Source organism: Drosophila ficusphila, unplaced genomic scaffold (assembly GCF_018152265.1).
Source record: "Drosophila ficusphila isolate 14025-0441.05 unplaced genomic scaffold, ASM1815226v1 contig_198, whole genome shotgun sequence".
NCBI lineage: Eukaryota > Metazoa > Arthropoda > Insecta > Diptera > Drosophilidae > Drosophila > Drosophila ficusphila.
In genome coordinates this window covers 2,568,184-2,584,455 of record NW_025064092.1, presented here as the reverse complement: position 1 = coordinate 2,584,455, position 16,272 = coordinate 2,568,184, and the positions used below count along the sequence as shown (strand labels likewise).

At 41.2% G+C, this 16,272-nt stretch overlaps 1 protein-coding gene and 1 long non-coding RNA gene across 15 annotated transcripts in view; one reads left to right on the top strand and one right to left on the bottom strand.

Moving 5' to 3' along the window:
* The window catches only part of LOC108094610, a 27,992-nt gene extending 11,760 nt beyond the window's left edge, over positions 1-16,232 (bottom strand). Inside the window, exons 1-3 of the long non-coding RNA XR_001771564.2 lie at positions 16,117-16,232; positions 15,686-16,057; positions 11,753-12,017 (exon numbers count right to left, since the gene is read on the bottom strand). This is a non-coding gene — a long non-coding RNA (uncharacterized LOC108094610). The remainder of the gene's footprint in view (positions 1-11,752; positions 12,018-15,685; positions 16,058-16,116) is intronic.
* LOC108094607 (potassium voltage-gated channel protein eag) overlaps positions 1-16,272 on the top strand; it is a 62,850-nt gene that overhangs the window by 27,861 nt on the left and 18,717 nt on the right. For 11 of the 14 annotated variants that reach the window (XM_017195261.2, XM_017195260.2, XM_017195267.2 and 8 more), the window contains 3 exons: positions 9,995-10,121; positions 13,778-13,890; positions 16,141-16,272. In XM_017195261.2, coding sequence (XP_017050750.1) covers positions 9,995-10,121; positions 13,778-13,890; positions 16,141-16,272 — 372 coding nt within the window. The remainder of the gene's footprint in view (positions 1-9,994; positions 10,122-13,777; positions 13,891-16,140) is intronic. The other 3 variants (XM_043207548.1, XM_017195264.2, XM_017195272.2) reach the window with 1 other exon arrangement.

The window sequence follows — 16,272 nt, the reverse complement described above, 5'->3', positions numbered from 1 at the left end:
GGGGCAGAGGCACAGCAGTCAAACGACACTTAGCATTAAGTAAAAGGCCATTTAAGAATGACCACTGTGCTCGGAAAGCGGAGAAGTGGTTGGTGGCCAGTGGCCCAAGTCCAAGTTTCGCCTTTTGCCCAGTCAAATTGGATTAAGTTGTTGCCCCATGCCCCCTCTATCCCCATTCCCATTCCCATTCCTATTTCCCCCCACACTCCTCCATTTTCAGTGTGAACTGTCCAGCAGGTGTGCAACCAAAAAAGGGAGGCTACCAGAAGTGGCAGAGCAGACTGCATCAAAATTAAGACGCAGCCTAATCCACAACAGAAACCACTTACCAAAAAAAAGGTGGAAGGAAAGTGGTATAAATTTGTATACCAATAAGCAACCCAAACATATTTGAAACATTTTTTAACATGGAAAATCTATTTCCCTGGGTAAACTATTTATTTTGTGTTTTAATTTGATATCCAAACATTTACGAGTCTTTCTTTGTTTAGCGATGGCGTTTAAAGCAAACATATTTGATGTCGTTTTACCTTCTACTAAAAAAAATTACCCATCATGAAATTAAACGTAAATTCATGTGAGTTTAAAATTGCAAAGGGAAAGATTTCGTTTTTTCTCTCATGCTTTATTGCTGGAACTTGCGATTTCTTTTTAACAAGAGAGTTTTAAATTGCAATGATTATGCATTTTGTGAAAGACATTCATATTGACACTTTCATGCGATTCTTTTTTTGGAAAAAGTGAGTTTTAAATTACAATGATGCAAGTTTCTTTAGTTATAAAAATTTTTAAATTCCTTTAAATCGCAGTGGCTTTTCATGACCATTTAAGCTCGAATTAGCCATGAATAACGGTTAGTTGCTAACTTAGATCTGTGGACATTAATCTAAATGTAGATAAAGCGATGCTTCAGCATTAAGTACTTGAGGTGGCAACCAAAAATTCACCGAAAATCGCGTGCCAAGTGGCGTTTTCTCTTCCTTTCCGCAAACATATCGCCCTCTCCCTCTGGCCATCATATCACTGTGTTTGTGTGTGTGTGTGCGTTTGTGTAAGCGAGAGTTTGAGGGTGTGTGAGTGCGTGGCTAATTTGCTTGGCACAAAAAGTGTAGCATGCTTTTTGGGGCCACTCGCAACACGCAACGCAGCGCAAAAGTTGCGGCCAAAATGCAAAATGGAGGCAACTCAGAAGAGTGAAAGAGAAGGAGCGAGAGATTGGCCGACAAACACTCACACACACACACACATGTCCTGGGGATACAGATGTGTGTGTGTGTAAAACTAAAACTCGCTCTTGCACTTCGCAACTGGGGAAAAGTTGGCTGCTTTTCCCGGCCACTTTGTTGCTGGTTTTGGACCGAGTTGAAAGTTTACGCAATCAACTTTTTCGCCATACTGTGTGTGTTTTTTTTTTTTTTTTATCAGCCAAGGCATCCCCACACACACACACACAGATTGCGAGAGTGTGAGTGAGTGGAGGAAATGACGATGGCGACGACGTTGACGGGGCCAAAACTTTAATGTGGCATCAGCAAACGCGAGGCGAAGCGAAGCGTGGCAAACCGATGGCGCCAACAGCTCTGCGGCTGTCTGTGTGCGGCTTTCACAGTGTATGTGTGTGCGTAAGAGTGTGTATGTGCGAGAGTTGGTCAACCCACTAACACTTACTCTCACACTTCCACACAAAAAGAAAGTCTCGAGAATTGGCAAGCAATCGGTAGTTAATTCAATATTAAAATAAACTACATTTCCAGCAAAGCTGGCAAGCGTTCAAATTTGTTAGCTCAGTGAAGTACAAGATTATAATAATCCTAGTGCCCATATAAAAAATCAGCAATCAATTTAACAAAAAGGTTTTAGTTTTCAGATTAAAGCACTTATTTCTATCCATTTATCAACTCACTTTTATTATCTTTTAATGCGCTACAATAGGCCTTTTATCAAATTTGAAGTAATATTAAATATTAAGACTTTTGTAAATGCATTTAAATGTCAACATTTAAACACCGAAGAGTGCCTAGAACTTTTGTTTTCAGTGCTGGCACGTACATTTTGTTTGTTGGTGGGAAGTCTCCGAAATGCTGGGGAGCATTTAAACTAGAAAATATTGGAAGGACTGCGGAGAATCGCAGAACCACAGGCCCCGCGGGCAAAATTAAATGAACAGTCACTTTGCTGACATTCCGAAGGGGAGGGGAAGGGGAAGGGGGGGGAGGAGGAAGGGTGTACTTGGGTGGTTGGGTGGTATGCACGAACACTCCGTTGACCTTGAAGTCAAATGTCCACCAAGCAGTCACAGAACATGAAAAGTAATCAAACAAAGTTGCGGGATGGGGGAAGTGTGAAGATTGAAAAATGGAAACGAAAAAATGGAAAATGAAATTCGAGTCGAACATATGGTAAAGATCTAGAGAGAAAAAAATTGTCCTATTAACAATTAATTTCTATTTGTTTTAAAAGATTTTCTGGTCATCTAACAAATGTTTTCATTTTATTGATATTCCTTTTCCCTTTTCTGTCAATTTATTATAAGCATATTTTTTCTTTATTTCCCGTAATTTTTATACCCAATTTTATATATAAAGCTTAACTGAAAACTTATGCAAAGTTTAAGTTAGGAAATGAATTTACTTTCCCATTGAATATTTGACCCCCTAAAAACATGAAAGAAAACACCTTCCCCGTCAAGATAAAATCATTTTTGGCGATTTTATGCAGGTTTTACCGAAAAAAAGATGCGAAAAATGGAAAAATCGATTTTGCAAAAATTGTAAGGGAAGGAAAATCAGACGACTATATCATATAGCTGCCATATGAACAATAGTCGAAAATATGGAAAATAATAGAAAAATCGTCATAGCTTGGATGTTGTTTAGCCTTTATGTATTTTGTTCGAAATATTTGATGACTGCAAGGGTATATAGGCTTCGGCTTGCCGAAGCTAGCTTCCTTTCTTGTTTAATTTTTATTTCTGGCAATTTTTTGTTAGTTTCTTAACAAATTCAATTAATTTTGGACTCACCAGAAGCTCACTTTTGCCTTCTTGTTTTTCGCTGCGACTATCTCTATTCCCGTCGGTTGCCCGCCGTTTTGCCTTCTTGCTGGATCGCAGCTTCTCACTTAATTATGCAAATTTAATAACAAACGCCAAATGGCGTGCATAAAGACAGAGAGAGAAAGGGGGAGAAAGTGCAAAAGAGACAGAGGGAAAGAGAGAGAGCGGGCGTGAGGTTTATTATAAATGCCATTATGCGACAAAAAAAAAAAAAAATAAAATAAAGGATGGAGAGACGGGGAGCTTGGTTGCAATTCTTTTCAAGCATGCCCCAAGGAGTCGTAGCGGTAACAGGCTGGCCTAATCAACGTGGTTTTGTCGTGTTTTCCCCCACCGCCTCCACTTTCACCACCGCCTCCACTTTCACCACCCCCCTGAAACCACTCTCGCTTAACCCCCTGGCTGGCACGGCCTTTAACTTTAACCCACCAACCCACTTTTGTGCATTCTCCAGCTGTCGCTAATGTAATTAAATCGCAATGCCGACGGAGGCCGAGCCTTTTTTACTTTTCGGACAATAAAATTTATGCACTCGACTGGTGGGGAGAAGGTGGGGGAAGTGGTGGAGAAAGGGGGAGAGAAGAACAGGAGATGGTTGGAGTTAAAGGATCTGAGAAATGGAGGACAAAATGGCATGGCCAGCTGGCAATCTGCGGCCTAATCGCAGCTCTAAAGGGGGTGGCAAGGTGGGTGGCGCAAGAACCAAAAGAGGACTCCAAAAGCAAACCCCAAAAGGGGTGAAAAACAAGTGGGGTGAGTAGAAGGGAAGGAGCGGGGTGGGGGGGGGGGGATGGAAATGCCTGGGAAGCAGACGAGGTGTGCATAAAGGATAATTGCAAGGACTGTTGTGCCGCCTGAACCGTATAACGTTCACCATTCACACTAATGTCATAAAAACCAACCGAACAAACGCTTTCGTTAGTGTGCGAAAGTGTGTGTGAAAGTGTCTCCGTATTGGTATGTGTGTGTGTGTGTATGACGGTGACAAGTTCCAAACAATAGAAACAGAAAAAACAACAATAACAACAAACACCGACAACCACAAGGAAGATGGCAAATGCAAAAACCACAAAAAATAATGACAAAACTGGCCAGAGAAATGGAGATGGAAATGGGGGAGGGGGTATGGAAATTAAGGGGTAACTTTTGGGGTAATTTAGATAGAGGGGGAGTGACAGTGGTGGGGAAAGCAACAGCAAGCGAGGAGAAAGTGGCCCCCGTACAGTGGGAAAACTGTGCTCAAAACAAAGAATGTTTTTTGTACAGAAAAATAAGAAGTTGCATCATTTGATTCAGAAAATATATTTCTTTACACTTGACATTATGTGTGAGGAAATCTATTTTTTGCGCGCGCGAATCCCACGGCCCACCACCCGCCCAACCGACCGAGGGGCGCAGCCGTGTTTATATTAAAGATAAACTTGGAGATCGATCGATATTGAAAAATAAGTATAAGTATAAGTATTAATAAAGCAGCACAAAAAAATCTTAATTAAAATTATACATCTTAAATCTTATCTTATCTTATCTTATCTTATCTTAAATCTTATCTTAACTTATATTATCTTAAATCTTAAATTTATATCACTAAATATCAAAGCGTATTATATAGGTAGCATATAATATACATATATCGCATTTTATAGCATTTATAGCATTTTAATATAAAGCATTTTTATATATAGCGTATATAGCATAAATAGTATATAGCATATATAGCATAAATAGCATATATGGCATATATACCATATATATAGGATATATCATATAGCATTTGAGTAAATCATTCGATCCCACTGTGCGGTGGCCAAGCGGAAATGAAAGTTTTGCAAAATTGCAACCACATCTGCATGTGTGTGCGGGTAAGTGTGTTTGTTCGGGTGTATTTAGTTAATGGACTAGTTTTGTTATATCCCTCAGTGGTCCTCTTCCCCCTTCCACCTCCTTTCCCACCCCCTTTTCCTCCCCTCCGCTGCCAAGGACTCTAGCAAATCCACTTAGGAGGACTCTTTTTCGGACTGCGGTCGACCGCACAAATCCAAATCAATCAACGACAAGGCTCCCCTCGATCTTTTTTTTTTTGTTTGCAGCTTACAACTGTAAATGCTGCACGGCTAATTGGCCAAGAGAAGGGGGAGGGGGCTGAAGTGGGTGGCCGCCTCATCAATCATCGGGTAACATGGACCGCCTGGCGGGAAAAGTGAGGCCCAAAAATCCGTAGCCGGAATCCCAATCCAAATTCCTTTGTTTCTGGACCCCGGCTTGTTGACATTTCAGGTTGAGTTGTCAGCCCCGGAAAGCTAATCCCAATTTCAAACACCCAAAAACACCCAAAAACACCCGAAACACCCGGGAATTCTCAATACACGGATATCTCCCTCGCCCAATTTTCGATACTTTTTGCCGGCCTTTGTTTGTGCCTCTTTGCCTTTCCCTCTCATTGTTTGGCTTTCAAATAAAAATCAAAAAATCATTAATTAAATCGTAAGTCACCCTCTACCCTCTGTTCATCCTGCTTCTCTCCTTGTCTTGTCTTTTTTTTTTGGGGGGACAACCGTCGGCGGTTGATGTTGACATTTATAATACATCATCCTTGATCGAGCTCATAAATAATTGGGCAATCAGGAATAACGCTGGGCCATGAGATGTTGCTGTCAATCAGCAATGAAATATTCATTTCCTACGATATTATTATTTAATGTGACGTTGAGTGCATTATTAGTTTGCGCTAGCCAGTGATTTTCTATTTTGATTAGACTTTTAGAGAGATTCGATTTTTACCAAATACAACAATTTCCCATAGCAGAATCAATTGCATTCTTAAAGCACACAAATATCTTCTGAATACCTGATTGAAAATCAAAGATAGGTAAATGTTCAGGGACATCTGTTGCGCTGACATCGCATCATCGTAGAAGAACATAGCTTACAGAATCATTGTGATCTCATTGTGGGAAAATTGTTCCGGGAAAACCTTGCTCCCAATCGGCTTTTCTGCCCGCTATCCCGCTCTCTCTTCCTCTTCCACTCCTCCTCCTTCTCTTTCTCTTAACACCGCAATCGGGTTACTGGGGGAGGGGATGCGCTTGGCCAAGAGCCGTGAAAACCGGGACGAGATGGCAGCCATCCGCGGCTTAAAAGGAAATCGCTGCCGGACAGAAATGGCCAAGGCAAATTGCAAAACTTTGTCCGCCAGCTTTGAATGCCATTAAGTGTCGCAGCCGCAGAGCAACAGCCATGCAGCCATGCAGCCACGCACCCACACATGCACCCATACCTTGCCACACCAAAAGACACACTAAGCCACCCTAAAGCACCACCCTGTAGCACCCTAAGCCACCCGCAACCCACCAACGCCAGGAGAAAAATGTTTCGACGCTGACATAATGAAAAAATCACGCGTGGTTTATGCCACTGCAGAGATTCAGCCATATAACAATAAGTGGACCTGCCTTTTGTTCTTTTTAGTTCTTTTAAAATTCCAATTAAGATTCAAATTAATACGTATTGCATTACATGATTCAAAATTTAATATAAATATATAACATATACATAATTATAATGTATGTATTTTTAACTGTTGAAAATTCCCAAAATAGACAGCACTATATATGTAATTTACAGACGGGGATAACGTGTCGTATGGACAATAATATTTTTCTTTCGCTTAAAAATTGTAATATATTATTTTATAACATTAGCAAATTTCTGTGTTTTTTTCTCTCTAGTTAATCCCAGTTTGCAAAGCGGTCCATCCAAAAAGCAACGTACAAACGTTGAGGTTGGTCCTGTGCTACTATTTTCCTACCTACCAATAGTCAAATGCAGAGCGTAACGAGATAGCCGCTTGGGCCACGCCCCCTCCCATATAGTTGCCACCCACATTCTATAGTTTTTTTCTTGCAGTTTCAGTCACGGCAACTGTTGACACTACAAAGTAGCAAGCGCTGTTGTTGTTTTTGTTTTAGCTGTTGTTCTTGTTGATGATGTCCTTGCTGCAGTCGTAAAAAAGTGCTTCGCTTGTGTGCGTGTGTGTGGACTTGCGTGCCAGTATGTGTGTGAGTGTGTAAGAATGTATCACATAAATATGCATTTGCCATTTTCCAACAACAGCAAAGACAAGCATTGAGGCATTGCATGCGAATATTTTTATACATATTCATTGGCTTGGCCATGTTCATGTCAATGTGGGTTAGTGTGCTCTTCTCCCGCTTTTCCCCGCCTGATTTTCTCCCCTGCTTTTCCCGCTGATTCACCCCCCATTTTCCCGATCCTGTCTGGCACCTGCGACATGCAACTCTGGACGGGACTGGCGTGCATGCCACATTTGCATAGAGAAATACAAGAAATACTGCTACGAGGAGCTTCCCTGCCAACAACCCTCGACATAATGTCAATAAAACGTAACGGTAACTGATTTCCACTCGGCAGATGGGTAAATCAGCGAATCTACTGAGCTTTAAAGTATTTTAGTTATGAACGAAAACTTCTTAAAAATCGGAGACGAAACAAACCTGTTGATCGAAGTGAAAATATTGATCCAAGCGGGAAAATCAAAAATGAATTGTTCAAATATCTTTTACAGCTTATGAATAACAAAAAGGTTACTGGCCAAACAATACATTCATTTAAACTGCCAGTCGGGCGCATTTCCGTTGCCACTAATAAAATCACCTGAAAGTAATTCGAATGTATGGCCAAAAACAACACGAAACAAGCCAAATGGCAAACAGCAAATAAATAGTAAAACAACAATGTGGATGGGACGGGAATGCCACTGCAGGTCGATGCCAGTTACCCGTACGATGCCATGTCCGTACCTTCGTCCTTTTGTCCGTAAGTCTGCGTGTCCGTGTCCGTGTCCGTGTCCGTATCCGTGTCCGTGTCCGTATCCGTGTCCGTGTCCCTGCCATGCGATGCCAGCGCGTGGTTTACACATGTAACTGCCTTCCCGAGGACTCGAATTCGCACGGCCTGCTGCAAACTCAGCAATAGCAACCGCCATTAGTCGTCCAGAAGTGATGCCGTTTATCCGGGCACATAACTAGGTACTTTCTCAAACAGCCATACATGTATATATCGATTTTCGCAGTTTTATTACATACATTTTTGGAAAAACTTTTTCCAAAATTTTTATGGATTTTGATTTTTTTGCAAGCTCGACTTTTCCAAGTTTTCGCATGGTCAAAAATCATCGATGTTGGGTATTTTCATTCCATCTAGGTCTATAAAAAAGTTGCATATCGGCTTTTTCAAACAGGACCGCCTAGCAGATGCATATTAATTTCAGCTTACTTTGATTTACCAGTTGCAAACCTGCTATGGAATATGTTTGCCTGATGTCCCAAATCATAAAGTTCGATCATATACAACCAAATCCCGAGAATTTAATAGGGAAGTTTTACCCCTTCAGGCAACAGACGAACAGAAATGCCAAGAAAGTGGCTACAAAATCCGAAATCCAAAATCGGCAGCCTCTTAAAAAATGCAACATTTCATTTTCATAATTAATAATATAATATAAAATAATATATATTTATATAAAATAATAATACATAATATATAACTATATTGAAGATAATAAAAACTAAGTAATAAAATTATTGATTGTTTTAATGTGAGAGGCGTGTGGGGAATTTTTTAGACATAAGACCAACAGAAACGTCGCAAATTCTTAGGGTTCGGCCGAAAACAAGCAAGTTCGTAGGAGTAGTCACCAAAAATTGGGTGGACAGAAGAGTAATTTCGTCCATTTGGAAAGCCAAATTGGCATTTTCCGGAAACGAAATACCAGGTGCACAGAAATGTCAGAAGGTGGCTACAAAATCCAAATAATCATATCCGAGTTTCAAACTTAGCATTTCATGTTAGCTAAAATTGTTATGCATTTGCTAGGCGATCCTGTTTGAAAAAGCCGGTATGCAACTTTTTTATAGATCTAGAAACAAATGAAAATACCCGACATCGATGATTTTTGACCATGCGAAAACTTGGAAAAGTCGAGCTTGCAAAAAAATCAAAATCAATAAAAATTTCGATAAAAGTTTTACCGAAAATGTATGTAATAAAACTGTGAAAATTGATTTACATGTATGGCTATATTAAATTATATGTTATATTATATTATATATTATATTATATATTATATTATATATTATATTATATTATATATTATATTATATATTATATTATATGTTATGTTTCTACCTCTATAATAAAGATGCATACCAGCTTTTCCAATTTTGGAAATAAAAAATAAAGGAATACTTTTAGTCAAATAATTATGTACCAAGAGCATTGGGAGTTCACTGAATAAATTGTACCAGTCACAACTCTGACAGACGATTAGAAAAATTTGCTCAAATTGAGTGGGTTGTTTGCAGTCAATAAAATGATTTTGATTATGAATGACAACATTTGAAATGTTCCAATTACGCTCAAATATTGTGATAAACTGACGGACTAACTGACAGCAAAAGTTTTAAAAAACAAGAAAGGAAGTTAGCCTGGGCAAGTTGAAGCTTATATACCCTTGCAGTCATCATCATCATGCTTGCCTGATGAAAAACAACGATAACTACACAACTTTTGGTGAAGTTTCAGCAAGATAGCTTTAAAACTGAGAGACTAGTTTGCGTAGAAACGGACAGACGTACATACGTATTTGGATTCTGATCGTGATGCTGATCAAGAATATATATACTTTATGGGGTCTGAGGTGTATCCTTCACTGCGTTGCAAACTTCTGACTGAAATTATAATACCCCTTTTGCTCTGCAAGGGTATAAAAATTGAAAATGGATGAGTTACCTCATAACCATTCAGTAACCATTCTATTCTATTATATATTGAGGATTATAATGCGACAATTTCGGCTTTTTTTATAGTGTGAAGGTATTTGATTGATTATTAATAAAATTTTTTTATTTCTATTTTTAGCGGACAGCTCGTTCCTTCTGGCCAACGCACAAATCGTCGATTTCCCGATCGTCTACTGCAATGAGTCCTTCTGCAAGATCAGCGGCTACAATCGGGCCGAGGTCATGCAGAAGTCGTGCAGGTATGTGTACGTATTGCCGATTTATTCTCACTTCAACTACTTCGCTCTCTTCTCGCTGTGTTGGTGTTTTCTGCGTTATACATTTGGTGCTTCAATCGCTAATCCTTGTGGATTATAAATAAATATGTTCATGTCGACGAACACAAGGAATTTTCTATTATCAATGTGGTTGTCAATATTTTACTTTGATTGTATTTATTTTGTAATTAAACCCTTATTAACTACCCACCATATTAAGCTATGCACTTTGTGTTTTCTTCATCACATACACTTCCTTGAGTTAGACTTTGGAACACGTTAAAGTTGCATGCTCATTTCTTAGGCAAATATTAGCTTTAGAGCAGTGCTGCTCAAACTGTAAGCTGCATAATCGCACAGGTGAGACTGCTGGTAATAAGGTGGAATGGCAGCCAGAGGGACGTGGCAGACTGGCCGGAGACTCTGGACACTTCCCTTTGGGAGCCTTGACAGCTAAGAGGATTGCCCGAGATTGCAAGAGATTTCTTGCCTGTCTCGTCCCGAAGCTCCGACCATTAACAGCTTGTTCACGCACCTGGCCTACCTCAACTTTCCCCAGGTTTTCCCCTGCTTTTCCACAGGTTTTCCCGGCACCACCCACCATTTTGCCGTGTTTATCTGCTTAACGGCTTATCCGCAGCTGCTTACACCGGCCATTGAATGTGAAGTTCATTTATTGTTCCAGCTTTTTCTTCCCTCAACCCAACAACCTTCCGCTTGTACTTTTTCAATTAATTTGCGTATTTTTTTCGCCGGCCATTAAAAAACCATTGTCGAACTTAATGCACTTTGCTGCTCAGCGAATTTAATGCAAATGAAGAAAAGGGTTTTTTCCCGTTTATTCATCTTGTGTAATGAAAGGGAACTGCCGCAAAGTAAACGGGACATAAGAGAAAAATATGAAAGAGATGCAAACAAATCGGGAGAAAGATAAAATTCTAAAGCGAACAGGGCTAATTTTTTAGAAATCAAATTAAACTAACATCAAAGAGTGTTTCCAATTAGCATGCCCATCAATAAATTAAGCAACAGCTCACTGATCACTGATGTATACATAATGAATATTCATATCCTGCAAGGATAATTGCCCAAAAATGAATGCCCCCGGGAAAGTTGGTTTAATTTTTACGCGGGAAATTGGCCTATTTTCGCCCCCCTTTTCCGAGTTTTTTTCTTTTGTGCCCACCATTTTCGTTTTCATTTCCCGTAACACTGTTGCAAATTGCCTGCCGCTGGTCCTGACCAAACAAATTTTCTATGCAAACCATTGGTGAATTGATGTGGGGGGAGAACGAGAAAGAGAAAGGGAGAGAAAGAGAAAAAGAGAGGAAGGGAGATGGCTGGCGGAGGAGGAAAGTGATGGGTGTTAACTGCATTTGTTTGCCTTAATTCGGCCAGGACTTTCGATGGTCATGAACTTTCTATCCCCCTCTGTATCAGCCCCTTCCCCTCCCTTCCCCTTCTCTCTTCCTCCACCGAACCAAGCTCATAAATCAACAAGCGAGGACCCAGAGGCCAGCGTATCCAATGATTCTCCCGAGAATTGCTCGTAATTTGCAGGCCAAAAAAAAAAAAGCGGTCTAAAAAAGAATAGGGGTACGGAACCCTTTTCAGCTCACCTGCAGCATCACCGGTTGAATTCCCGAGTGGGAAAAAAATACCAGTTTTTAATACCAATCTACCGTTTAGCTAGCGATACGCTTCACTCCTTCCTCCTCCATGAATGCCGTCTCTCTCTGTCTCTCTCTCTCTCTCTCTCTCTCTCTCTGGGGGCATCTATCGCTCTCTTTCGGGCGCTCAATCATCCGTGTTGGTGTGACCCACTTTGTTGTTGTCGCCGTCGTCGTTTTTGTTTGTTTCCATTTTTTCTGGTCGCGTGTGAACCTAGAAAAAGAAAGAAACATAAGGAATGACGGCCAAAGGCAACAAGAGAAAAAAAGGTAAAGGCAGAGGAAGAAAGCTGCAACAACAGTCGTGGAATCGCTTGATTTTCACTCGGCATTCGCTTCGATTCAATTTTGTTTAGTGCAATGCAAATTGCTTTACGCATCTTTTTTAACACCAGGAACAACTTTGAAATAAACGTTTGCGATTGAATTACAATTGTAGTAAATAAAATAACGTATACGACTAGGGGTACAGCCAAATAATGATTGTAATAGAGAATAGTAAGAATGATTGTTATTACTTAAAAGCTGGTTGATTTTCTGCATTAGAGTGCTTTTACTTTAGATATCCTTACAAAAAATCGAATGAACAAATTCTGTAGCATACTTTTTTGCACTTCCACGAAGTGTTTTGAAATCACTAGAAAAGGCATTTCCTTTCAGCTTTTCAGCACATGGTAGATTGAATTGGGGACTTAGCTGCTGTTTCTGGGTTCCCCCCAAGAAAATAAAGGAATTTCGAGTGCTTTTCCTGTGCTCCACCCTTGAGCAGAAACACTTTGTGCATCCGTATCTACTATATATCTATGGCCATATCCCCCAAACCGGGAGCGTAAGCATACCCAGGACCTGTTTTTTGTTTGCTTTGTAACCCAATTTCGTTTTTGTCCATGTGTGCGTTTAGTGTATACAAAACACACATTCACACACACACAAACACTCACTCACACTTGGAAAGCCGAACCCGTGACGTCGCCGATTCTCTCGAGCATAGTTTGTTGAACTTTTGTTCGGGGCACGAATAAAGCAAAACAACAGAAATTAACTACTGCCCCTTTCCCGTTTTCCACCCTCCCCCCCTCCCCTCACCCTCTCATCCTTTTCCACCTCCTTCCCCCACTTTTCCTTCGTTTGCGTTCTCGTTTCTTTTCGCTCGCTGCTGACGTCATCGAGCCTGGCCTGAAAGTATGCAACACTTTTGTTTCGGACTGCAAGTGCTCCTCTGTCCCGATTTCACAGACTCTCGCCACCGCAATTTAAACCAACACCAAAAGTTTCGGCCCACAAATTCAATTATTAATTATTAAAATTGTAATGGTAAACGAACGAAACATAAATTTAACTTTTCCCCAGGAAAATGCTAAGGAACGGATACGGGTTTTCACACATAACTTTTACCAGTTTGTTGGGAATTTCAAATAGCTGAATAGGGCACTTTACTTTAGGAATTTAGAAAGAACACTGCTCCAAAATATTTATTTGGCTTATATTTCTCGAATTTATGTAGTACTTTTGGTTTGTATTGAGCTAGTCGCGAAACTCCTTGACCTTTTAGAAAGTAAAACGTATTGACCTGGCGTTTCCAAGGGAAATTTGTAACCCGTTCGGTTGAGCAGCGGTGCATTAAATTGATATTTGTTTAATACTTTTTGCTGGGTGCAGTGAAGCCCCGCCGTACTTTCTTTTTTTTTGTACCCGGTGGGCCCCAGGTGCATCAATCTTGTTTTGTTCGGCATGTTTTCCTCGAATTGGAACGCTTTCTGTTTTCCCATTTTCCGCTGCATGTGTTTGCCGTTGTGCCCTTTTTGTCTGTGTGTGTGTGTGTGTTTGTTGTTTGTATGTGTATGTGGATGTGTGTGTATGGCATGCAACCAACCTGAAGCTAACCAAGAATAATACCTCGTGTGCTCTCCGCATCTCTTTCTATTTCTGGATCCGCATCCCCATCCCCCATCGAAATCCTTGGGAATCCTGCAGATGCGGCTTCATGTATGGCGAGCTGACAGACAAGGAGACGGTGGGACGACTGGAGTACACGCTGGAGAACCAGCAGCAGGATCAGTTCGAGATTTTGCTCTACAAGAAGAACAGTGAGTATGCCTTTTTTCTACCCCTTATCCCCTTATCCCCGCCCCCAGCATCCCGATAAAAGAAAAGCCCATGTAGTCCCAAGTTTGACTTCTGCGTGTGCTAAATTGCCTGTACAGAGCTCGTCCTAATGGCCAAGTAGTCGCAGCCTGATGATGGACCCAAATCAAAGCCCCAAGCTTAATGTTCTTTAATCCCAACCCTACGATTTGCCTTTTATAAAGCTACAGCTTGGGTGGAAAAAATAGCTATGCTAGAAGATATTTTCAGGTTTGCTAGCTAATAACTAAATTAAAAGCATTCAAATGTTTAGTGATTAAATATTAATAATCGATTTTAGCTGAAAATTTCTTTGAATGTTAAAAATTGTTTACGTACCCAAATGAATATTTCAACCGCCATCGTATTTGGCTTTCTGCTCGAGCTGTGCCCATTGTAAGCTGTTCATTTCGTGGATTCCTGACTCCGAACCTTTCATAATTCATTCCCAAACAGAACCCTCCAGGCCCCCAAATATTCGCTAGTGTGTGTGTATGTGTGTGTGTGTGCAACCCCTTTCCGTTAACCACCTGCCACCCCGTAATGCCAACAAATTGGGGCTGCGATGGCAGCTCGCCGGCAATTTTGAGTGAGGCCCATCAATCAAGCTGCCAGAACGACCAGACACCTGTAATTCCAACCATCCAACCCAACCAACCAACCAACTACCCAACAACCCCAAACCCCTGCTCATCCTGGACAAATCAAGTGGAATGGAGTCGTTCCACAGCTCCCCAGCGAGTATTGCCAGATCGCCGGGTGTCGAGCTCATGAATTAACGCCTCCGAGTATCAATTTTCAGATTTGCAATGTGGCTGCGCCCTCTCGCAAGGCCTCGCCTTTGGCAAGGCACAAACCCAAGGTATTTTTTGGTGAAGGTGGTGGTGGTGGCGGGGAAAATTCAAGTACGGGGTGCTTTGTTAGCAAAAGCGGGTGGGTGGAATGAATGGGGATTATCGCGCGCGGGAAAGCCAAGGCAATTTTCCGAGTGGCAATACCGATTCCATCTCGAATCTCGCATCTCAAATCCCGCGGTTCGAATCTCGAATGATGTCTTGGCATGCTGCCACTTCCTGTTGCATGTGTGTGCGGTCAGAGGGATTCCTGCAGAGATTCGTTGGCGGCGGCGGAGGTTGGGGGCATTAAATGGACATAAATCAATTGCAATATTGGCTAGGTGCAACATCTGGGCTGACCAATCGAGATTGAAATTACGACTGGTCGGCAAAATATTTGGCTTTCCACTAGATTCGGGCCAAGGAGAAAGGGCGGCTTGCCGAACAATAGCTTAAATTTGCGGCAAATCGAGCAACTGACAGGTGTCCCCTGGCAATCGAGAAGATTGTACAATAAGGCATCAGGTACCAGTCACCTCACATATGGATAAAGCCAATTAATACAATCGATTTGCTTCGATTCCGGTGGAGAAATACGATTGCATAAGTATTCACCGGAAACGGAAGTAGCAAATTTTGCCTGCAATTAGTGAATAATTATGCCATCGAAACACAAGCACATAATCGGAAAATGAAGTGAGTCCTTGTCCCTCGAAAATTTAATGGTTATTACGGGAAAGCACGGTTGATGACAGCAAAGATAAATCGAGGAGAATTGCCTATTTAAGCTATTTAAAATTAATTACTTTGATTCAGAACTAATATAATCAATATTCTGGTAATAAAACCAAATAAGTTTTTAGGAAAACTGTAATAAAAAAAAGCGCAAATGGAGTATGTAAAAAACATAAAAAACTCTCACCATTCCAAATTCAATGTGCGAATTAAATGCTTCGTTTTCGGTTGCAAAACCCATCGATTGCTGCGACAATTGCTGAATTATTCATCCGGACGGACAAAGAGCAAACAGTTTCGGCTGTTGCACACATATGGAGTGCACTGTACACAGCATTCTGGTGATTTCCATGCCGACCATTGTCTGGCTGCAACATCCATCGAGCATTCAGAGCCCAGCCTCCATTATCCAGCGTTCCATATCAATAATTGCAATCCAATGGAATGTCTGCTCTTCTCCCCTTCAGTCTGTCGGATGGTCGTGACCCGAATGCGAATGCGACTGCGAATTATCTATACTATATCCCCGGGTTTGTGCAGCGCACTCTCAGTGTGGCCCCTGTGTAACCCCTTTTACCCTTTTTTACTGGTAGAATAGATATATCTGACAGCACTTACCCATAATTGTTATTAATTCCGCAGAAACGCCGCTATGGCTGCTGCTCCAGGTGGCCCCCATCCGCAACGAACGGGACCTGGTGGTGCTCTTCCTGCTGACCTTCCGGGACATCACCGCCCTCAAGCAGCCCATCGACAGCGAGGACACCAAAGGAG